General features: G+C 37.2%; 1 protein-coding gene across 2 annotated transcripts in view; it reads right to left on the bottom strand.

Annotated features, from left to right (window-relative positions):
* Window positions 1–1,819: 1,819 nt before the first annotated feature.
* MED14 (mediator complex subunit 14) overlaps window positions 1,820–9,957 on the bottom strand; it is a 60,489-nt gene continuing 52,351 nt past the window's right edge. For both annotated transcript variants that reach the window (XM_043895311.1, XM_043895312.1), the window contains 5 exons: window positions 8,865–9,044; window positions 8,607–8,714; window positions 7,159–7,284; window positions 6,694–6,886; window positions 1,820–4,135 (listed from right to left, as the gene is read on the bottom strand). In XM_043895311.1, the coding sequence (XP_043751246.1) occupies window positions 4,062–4,135; window positions 6,694–6,886; window positions 7,159–7,284; window positions 8,607–8,714; window positions 8,865–9,044 (681 nt within the window). In that variant the 3' untranslated portion in view covers window positions 1,820–4,061. The remainder of the gene's footprint in view (window positions 4,136–6,693; window positions 6,887–7,158; window positions 7,285–8,606; window positions 8,715–8,864; window positions 9,045–9,957) is intronic.

Genomic DNA, 9,957 nt, shown 5'->3' with positions numbered 1-9,957 from the left:
CATGGGAGACCTGGGTTCGATCCCTGGGTTGGGAAGATCCACTGGAGAAGGAAATGGCAACGCACTCCAGTATTCTTGCCTGAAAAATCCCATGGACGGAGGAGCCTGGTAGGCTACAGTCCATGGAGTTGCCAAAAGTCGGGCTCGACTGAGACTTCACTTTCACTTTCTAGACGGTGCTCAAGGCCCAGTTCTTGGATTACATATGTTCCTTGCATTATATAGTTCTAGAAAGTTTACTTAACTGTATCCTAAACCTGCAGATTGACTGTAGCATATCTGGGCATTAGTTAAACTTGACCGCTGGCTGTCTGGACTGCACACTTGTTATGTGCCTGCTGTGTGCCAAGGTGACACGAAGCTCAAAAACTTCTGCCACTGGGCCACCTAGCAGAGGCAAACAGGACACAACATCACCTGGATTCTGGAGGGCTGCATCCTCCCGAGTGGGATGAGGACTTCTTCCACTATGGTTCTGAAGCATCGTTCTTAGATGATGATGATTTTGGTTATATGATAGCTGGAGCTCCTTGCATAGGGTAAGCTAAGTGCTGTAAGGGTCAGAAGGCAATGGCTTGTCAACTCTAAATGACACGAAGTCATCGCAATTTTAGTTGCTTTTAGTGAGCTTCTTGAGCTTGGAAAACATGTTAAAATTGCATGTAGTCAAAAGGCTCTGAGGGAAGAGTCTAAACGTTTGAAGTCTTCCCCTGACTTTGTTTCACAGAAGCGTGGCAGTGTTTAGGAGTGCTAGCTTTGACTCAAAATGCTGCTTCTTAGCTGTTTGATCTTAAGCAATGTTGATTTGATCTCAGCAAATTACTTCATTCCTCTGGACCTCAGTTTACTCAGCAGAAAAAGGAGGCCTGCCCTGTTGGGTGGTTGTGACAAGTAAGACACTGAAATAGTTAGAATAGTGCCTGGAAATAGTAAGCTTTCAGTAAATATTATTATTTTATATTGACCTAAATGTGCCCTTTCAGTCAGTCATTCCTGGGCAAGATATTTTAACAATTCACTGGCTACCTGAAAATGGAGGCAATTTATAGAAAACTGTGAGCAGATCAGTCTCCTGAAATTGTGCAGTACACAATGCTGGGTAGCCTCTAATTTTTCCTTAAAAACCTCAATATTAAATCCATCCCAAGTAAATTTCAAATCATTTCCTTAGACAAAGTGTCCATTCCCATTAAACCAAAGGAAGAAGGAAATTCCACAGGATACAATGAAATATACATTAACGTTTCTCCTTTCTGTTCCTTAAATTACCTGAATATAAGTTCTCTTGTAGTTTCCTGTGTATGATTTTATATCAGGAACACTTTGATGATAGTAAATGACTAAAGTAAAATGTAATAGGTATTTCTTCTGGGGAAGAAACCATGAAAGGAATTTCTTTTTTATGTTGAAATTGGATACAAATTTATAGTGGCAAAGTTTTATTTCTTGAAGTTATCAAATCAACCATGATCCAAAAAATGACTAACAAACCATTTAGTATCCTTGCTTTACAGGTTACTGTGTTAACTGCAACACAGTTATTAGTGGAATTTAAATTCAAAATCATGTATATTTTAGTTTATGCCTGCACTTAGCTCACTCATTGTTAATTTTCAAACAAAACGTTCAGCTCTTGCTATTAATAACTTGGTATGTTCTGGTAAAGTTTTTGCTTTCTTCCTAATTCTGAAAATACTTATACATTCTGAAATGGCATTTCAGCAGATGGAAAAAAGATGTGGCAAATCAGGACCAATTTCTTCAAGGTTAAACCAGACTATTCGCCAAAACATCTTCATGAAAATTAACTAGAGAGTTGTTAGTTCTCTGAAACTTGTATAAATTTCATTTATTACTGAAATTACTATAATCACATTGAAACACACTAAAAATCCAAACCATCAATTAGGAAAAACTCCTATGGGTATCCAGTCCCTTTGATTGAACTTGGGTTAACAAAAGAGGTAAAAGACATAGCTTGTGATGAAACTTAAGATCCAAATGCTAAGCATTTTCCAGCTGTAATAAAGTATGTACCAATTCCAAGTATCAAGTATGATAGCAAAATTCTAATTCATGGATTTACTTTTAATAAGCATCAAAACCAAATTCTGTTCACTGAATCCTATCTTACTTTTGATTTGTACAATGCATTCAGAGATGAGTTTAATAAGCAAAAAAGTATTCACTGAATGCATCATGTTAAAAATGCAATTAATATTTCAAAATCACCCTTAAAAGGGAAACTCTATTAATAAAATTATTTGAGACAATATTATCCTGCAGATAAAAATACATTTCTTGTATACACATGTATATTTCTACATGAAAGAAAGGATTCAACTCCAAATAGAAAAGGGCTGACCCTGGATAAAATCTCGGACTGCCAAACTGACATGATTACCATTGTAAGTTGAACCAAATATAGAAGGATAAAAGCTAAGTTATGGGAAGGATACAAGTTTAGTCACCTGCTTCCGCAAAGTGGCAGAGTTGGGGGTGAGAAGCAGGAAATGAAGGCAGAAATAAGACACAGAAGAAAAGGCAAAGAAGGCCTCAACTCTGACCAGAAATGAATAGAGTCAAGCAAAGCTGAGGACAGATATAACTGCAATGAGATGCCTGAAACTAGAATTTGGTAATTGACAGTCACAGAAGCTCAATTAAATCATCTTAAAGTAGAATTAGACAAAGCATCTAAAATTTCATGGAAAACCAGTAGTACGGTGACCAGACAACTCAGCATGGTATTACCATTTAAGAAACTTTCCCAAATAACATCAAGTCTTCAGAAGACCTTTGCTTTGGATCATTCTCTTTGAGGCTTAAAAAAGTTCTCGACTGACTGGGAGAGGCAGCACATTGCTCCAAAGAAACTGCTGAAATGGGTCAGTAACAGAACCTCCATTTGACCCTGGACAGGTCCTGGGTCTTGGATTCTTCAAGCTGAGTGGACTGTACCAGGTTTCTTCCAAGTAAAACATTTTCTCATTTTGTTGACAATAAATTAAATTGGGATTGTTTAGAACCACCCCAGTTTTGGTGAGAAAGGCAAGGGGAAGAAGTTACTCAAGATAAAGAAACATCACAGAAATTTCATGCAAGGGTCCAGCATTCAAGTTCTTGGTTTCCTAATGAATGCTGTGTGCAGAAGTATCCTGTAAACTACATTTGCCTAACAGAAAAGTTCCCACATCCTCAGCAGAGAATGACTGCATTATTTTGCATCTTTGATCAATATGAACTACTCACTGTCTCTTCTCAAAGACTGAGTTCTTTTTTTTTTTTTAATCCAATTCCTACACTGAAAGACAACCAAGGTGCTAAATGTTAACCATCAATCAAGTTAGGAATGTCTGAAGAAAATATATTAATCTTGAAACAAATAAGCAGATGTTTTGGTCAAATTTCAGACATATATTATTAGAAATTACTTACTGGCCCCACCAGGTTAAAGATAAAGGGAGGCCGAGAAGTCTACAGAGCTGATATACACACAAGTGAGTGTCACTGTTTTTGTGTCTTTTTTTTTAAACCTAGTTTTATTAAATATTGCTTCTTTGGGGTGTGTTTATAACAACTCCCAGAACATTTTCATGTAAGGATTCAAAGCGGTCATATTAAAATACAGCTTCAATATAAAGTTTATCACAGTTTTACAGTATTCAAAAATGACAGACCTGCCTTAAAAAACAAAACAAAAACCAAAAAACGACTATTACACCCAAAACATAAGAAAACACTTAAATAAACAAGTTTGGCATTTCCGTAACTTTATAGTATAAAACAGAATATTAAACCTATTACTGGCAAACGGACACTGATGTATTACCTAGTTTGAAATGTGTCCCATTTAAACACACTATACAAGTTAGCTATACAAAAGATTGATGGTCTTTTTGATGAAAGAAGTGCACCCTGAAAATTTTTGCCAGTTTAGAATATTTAGCTCTTAAAGTCAAAAAAGTCCTTTTTTCTTTTTTTAAACTGAAGGCTGAATTCAGATTTTTTTTTGTTGTTTTGTTTCTTTTTCAGCCTTCCTGGTTTAAAAACAATAGTGTCTATGGACGCCCACCAGGGGGCAGTGTAAGATTAGCCATTAAATCACGAACAGCTGCAAATATTGTGCATTCACCTGCAACAGAGAAAAATGGTCATTAGCTATTCGCAATACAGGAAAGATGATAACACACTGGTGGGGTAGGGGTAGTTAATTCTAAAATTAGTAAGAACTTTAAAGATCAAAACGAAAGACTAAATTTTAACTGCACAGCTTATAGGGGATTAAGCTTTGGTGTTAGGTATTTATTAGATGATACTTGGTTTGGGTTTTTTCATCATGAAGACATTTTGGGCAACTCCCAGTTAGATGTGAATTTAAGCTAATATGCCTAGAGTTTCTCTATAGAAACACTGGAGCATTGGATAAGCCTCTGAAGCTGGACTTCAAGGCTACTGATGACCTGTTCTTGAATCTAATGAAAGATCTAGTTTTATATTTATGCATTAGTTACAACATCAATGACATCCTTCTGCTGTTACATTAAAGGCCGGGTAACTCCTGTGATAGCACTGTCTTAACAGAATCTTCTGTGATGACAGAAATATTCTCTATGTGTGCTGTGGCTACTGAGTACTTGTAATATAGCCAGTGTGACTGAGGAGCTGAATTTTATACTTTTTATCTGATTTTAACTAACTTAAATTTAAATAGCCAAATCTGGAGAGTGGCAGTTATACTGGACAGTGTAGGTCTGTGACATCTATTGGAGTTTTCCCCAAGATTTCAAGGAACTGATCAACTTCTGGAGTTCAATGTTACAATCAATTAATAAAAGTAAAGTGATTCCTCCTTCACCAGGGGAGGAAGTGATGAGTCTGGGAGGAGGGAAGGGAGGCTAAAATATGGCATACCAACAATCCAAAAACAAGATTTGTGTGTGGGGGGAGGGGGGATTGTAGGAGGTTAATGATTCATCCTCTCAATTTCCCCTTTGCTCCAAGAACCAAAGAGCCTGCGCCTTTTACTCCCTGTATATGTAAATTATAAATAGTTCAATACAGTTGACCAAAACCAGTTGTAAATATGATAAATCCCAAACCTGATCCTTTCCCTGGAGCATGGTCTAATGCCGAGAGGCTGTGAGTGAGGGAAGTAAAGACCTCAACTGAATAATGGCCCTCCGGCAAAGAGCAGGATGTGCAGTGACCCTGTGCAAGTCACTGCAACCTTTTCCCCAACCACTGGCAAATTAAGGTACACACAAAAAAGAACCCCAAAGGTTTAACCAGGCTAAGGTCAAATAAAAGAAAACTACTCCCAAAATATCTCAACAATTTCTTAAATAAAAGAAGTTACATCTTTTTCTTTTTTAAAAACCCATTTTCATTATTGATAGGGAGAAAAACTTGCCTGATCCCAAACAGGATCAAAACATTTGTTCCTTTAAATTTTAAATTCCATGAGACATAATAATGATAGTCATTTGCTTGTGAAGGAATGGTGTTTGTGATCAAGGTTATACTGAAAATATAATACATGCTTTGAAAATGCTGATAGCTTTAAACTTTGATACTGAAGGACCTATTTTGAGCTGAAAGAAGAGATAAGTCAAAGGATGAAAGCAGGAAATTATAAGAAGTGGAAGAAGCATTACAACAAAAGCAGCACACCCTTCTCTACTGCCCAGTGCGTTCCTTATAAACTATGCTTTAAGTGAGAACTTGTCTTTGTATACAATATGGGGTAACAAATAGCTGAAAATATAACTTCTCCCATGATCCTGTGTCTAATAAAATTTTGAAACTGTGGTAACTAAAAAATGTTTCAGAGAACAACTTCCCCTCATTTAAAAAAAATGAATTCTGTTATCATACTATTCTAAACAGAAAGATATAGAGGACTTCCTTAATATTAGATATAAGCAAAATGTACTTTAATTTCCTTAATGTTAGAAACAAGCAGAATGGAAGGTATGTTCTCTTTGCTGAGCATTATGTATTATAACCAAAAATTTAGCACTGCCAGGAGTTCCAGGTTAAGCACAGGCTACTCCAGTATTGAAGGGACTGTGTTTATATGCCAGAATCATTCTGGTCTCCTTGAAAATGTTCCGTTTGAGAGCTTCACTGTGCACTTGGTGAAAAGGTTCACTTGCACCCACCTGACACTTAGATAAGAAGCCCAAAAAGCAGGATGCCATTTGTATCAGCTTTTATTCTTCACAAAACATTTAGGAGATACAGAAATTTGGATGATATTATTCTAGTCATGACTGAACCATGAAATATGAGAAACCAACATGCATTTCAACTTGGTGATGTACAGAGTGGCAGGTATCGATGGTGGGGCAGGAATTCACAGCCATGGAAAATTCTATCATCCTAACCTAGGGCTTAGTAGCAATGTGTGCTATAAATACAAGCTTCTGGCATTAGCAACTGGGTCAGTCCTAATAGTAAATCATGAACAAAAATAAAGTCCAGGCAGCAGAGACGTGGACAAAACTGAAGAGCCAGTGAGAAAGGAAGAAAGCGACAGGCAGACATTAAGAGGGCCACGGCAACCAGAGCTCTACTACAAGGATTGGAGGGGTGAGGTGGGTAAGGAAGAAGCAGAGGGGAGAAAGGGCGGCCTCTCAGAAGAACGTTTATAACATATATGCAATAAAATATCATCTACTGGTCATGTACCTTGTCGTGGTGGGTTCATCTCTGCAAACCTCTTCAGAATGTTGCTGACCATCATGGGAGCAGCAACAGAAGAGTTCTGCTGCCTGGGAATGTCTGCCTGCTGGGTGGTACCTGAAGCCATGTCATAAATTATTGGAACTATAATACTAACAGGTTCTTGGGGAGGGACTGATGTCTTCTGAGTCAGCTGAAGCTGTTGACATACAACACATACAAGAGAAAATAAAAACACAGTAAGAAAACAAAATACTTACTGAAAATGATTCAAAGGTACAATCATTTACTCAGATTAAAGATACAACAAGTAAAAGAAAATTAAATATAACAAAAGAAATGACCAACAACTAAATACTATGATTAAGATGCAACTGTGTCACACAATTACCAGGTTCAATATATTTCTTACTACAGAAACCAAGATTACATGAAGTCTAAACTCACACATACACACCAGGTGGTACTTACAAAAAATAGCATTTTGGATTTCAGCACCACAGCAGGTGTCCCAGGAGGTGCAATTGGTGGTGCACTGGGAGGGATCGTCAGGCAAAACTGAACGTTCCATTTTAGCTGTGTTGCCTGGTCAGGAAACTGTTTCGGAAAAAAAAATCATGATAAAATCAAATTAATGTTTAAAATTATAGTGTAGTGTAGGAGCCTGAAACTGGAATTTTATACTCACTTATCAATAGATCATGAAGTTGATAACCTGCATTTTTCAAAGGAAATACACATGTGAAGTTGCTAACTGAAGAGTCAAGCTCTGGATTTATGAGATATGTTCCCTTTCCTTTCCTCCCACTTCATTAATCCCCAAGGCCAGTGGGTTCTGCTTCCTCGTTCTCTCTGACATCCATTCCCGCCTCTCTATTTTCACTGATGCCAAGGAGCTGAGGGATCCATAACTTCTCTCATGGCCCCTGTAACGGTCCCTTCTGGTGGCTGCCTCTCCCAGTCTACCCTTAACACCACTGCCAGCCAAATGTCCTAGAGCACAGTTCTACTTTAGCTTACAAATTCTCAGTGACACGCAGGTGCCCCAAGCACCCCCACCCTGCCACCTAGGTACAAACACTGGCATTCAAGGCACTTCCTAACTGGGGCCAGTCTAGACTTCCCAGTCTCATTTCCAACTCCTTCCCTAAAAGCAACTAGTCAAACTGTATTAATCATTTTAAATTATATCTACTGGAGCTTTTTCAGTGACAATATTTACTCCTTTAAAAAATCTCAAACGGATTTTTTTTAAACATAAATAATGTTTCCTATAGCCTATCAGAGCAGAAGCCAAATGCTGACACTATTAGCAAAGGGGCAGTGCCGTCCCAATATTAACAGTAAAACACCAACTGAAAAAAGGAGTGAGGTATTTACAGTTACCCGAAGCAATGCTAGAAACATTAAAATGAAGGACTATTGTAAAACTGGAAAAATAAAATTGGCTTCCACCTGGATTCCAGCTATATAATTGTACACTTTCACAGGACAGAAGAGGCATTAAAAATTTCCCCAGAGAAGACAGCTTTTTCAGTAAATGGTATTAGGCGTGGGAGGATTATTTCATGATCTAAGAATAGGAAGAAGATTTTTTTTTTTTTTTAGGAAGAAGATATTAAATGTATTTGGTTTTATAAGAGGGAAGTCACTGGTAACTTAGGTTACCTATGGGGAGGAGGACTAGACAGCTGGACAAGGACGGATGTGAAATTTCCCACTGTCTCATTCTAAACTCAAAAGATACAAGAGGATTGTGTTACCTACCCAAAGACAAATAAAATTTAAGTTAAAAATTAAGAAGAATGCAAGAGGAAAATGCAGGTACATAATGGTGAAAACCAACATATGCTCTCCCACCAACTCCACCCTCCTCTGATTGACCTGGCTAGAGAAGTTTGTCTGTCTCTGTAACTTACCAGCTCTAGCTTCATAATATGCACACAGTCTCTGAGGATGTGTGTAGGAGCTCCTAACAGCTTGGTGAAAGCTATTAATGTATTGGCCTTAAATGGCGGTCCTGCAACCTACAAGGATAAATAAAGCAAGTTAAGTTACTCTTTTTTTAAATTTTTTTTTATTTTTATTTTTTTTAATTTTTTTTTTAAGTTACTCTTCATTCTACCTTGATTCTATTTCACTGAGTGTATTAAAATTATACATTAAGAAACACATACTCTTGTTTCAAAGAATTTCTCCAAAACTTGAAGTTCATCAGGTTTCCACTGTCCTGCATTTTCGGGTGTCACTTTTAGCTGAAGTGTTTGGTTGGTTTTAGGACTAAGTGCTACTCTGCATTTCAGCGCATCAGTCTTAAACATGATCACCCCGGGTTCATTGGAATTTATCAGCTGTAACTGCGAAACAAGAAGCATGCATCAAATTAACATATGAGGCAATATGTAAGTGAAAGAGAAAATGTAATTTTAAGTAGATAATTGTTTCAAAAGGAAAACAACTAAGTTGAGACCTGTTCCAAAACAAAAGTATCTAGGCCTTGAGCACCAGCAACTGCTAACCACATGGCAGAGAGAGAGGTGATCAAACATTATGTGTCTCTTGATGGAAGAACATAACACCACCTATCAAATACTCTTGCAAAACAACCAACTTGAGCCTGAATTCAGTAGTCAGATCCACAGGACTGATTGACATTACAAAAATATGGGGGTCAAAAGAGCATGTCAGGTGATTCCAAAGGGATGTGATCACCAAGGCCCAGACGGTGAGAAATTCTGGAGGACAAATGATATGGCTTCTTCAACAAATACATTATTTAATGAGAAATAGAGAGGGAACCTATAATTTAAAAAGGACTTAAAAATGTGTATGCATTCTGATTCAGATGGTTAAAAACTGTCACAACTTGGGAAATATGGACACCAACTAGATAGCTGATTATAAAGAAACCATATTTATGATGAAATGATGTCAGGAATTTGCTGTCAAACAATATGAGAGGAAAAGTTATAGATGAAATAATATTAGTGTCAGTTCACTGTTGAAGGTAGGTATGAGAACAGACAGGTTCATTGTATAAGAGAATTATATATTCTCTCTACTTCTGTATATGCTTAAAATTGTCCACAATAAATTTTAAAAAATGGTCCATTAGAAAAAAAAGAATAAAAAGTTCAATTACAGAATGTTAGATCTGGATTGGGACAGACATTATGCTAGCCCAGGATTGGTAAATATAAGTTCTATGGTTTCTGCTGCCATCATAGGTGAAAGCAGCCACAGGTAATAGGCAATTGAATGCGTGTGGCT

The sequence above is a fragment of the Cervus elaphus genome, chromosome X (assembly GCF_910594005.1).
Source record: "Cervus elaphus chromosome X, mCerEla1.1, whole genome shotgun sequence".
NCBI lineage: Eukaryota > Metazoa > Chordata > Mammalia > Artiodactyla > Cervidae > Cervus > Cervus elaphus.
Note: the sequence above shows the minus strand (reverse complement) of the source record. Positions and strands in the feature narration are given on the sequence as shown.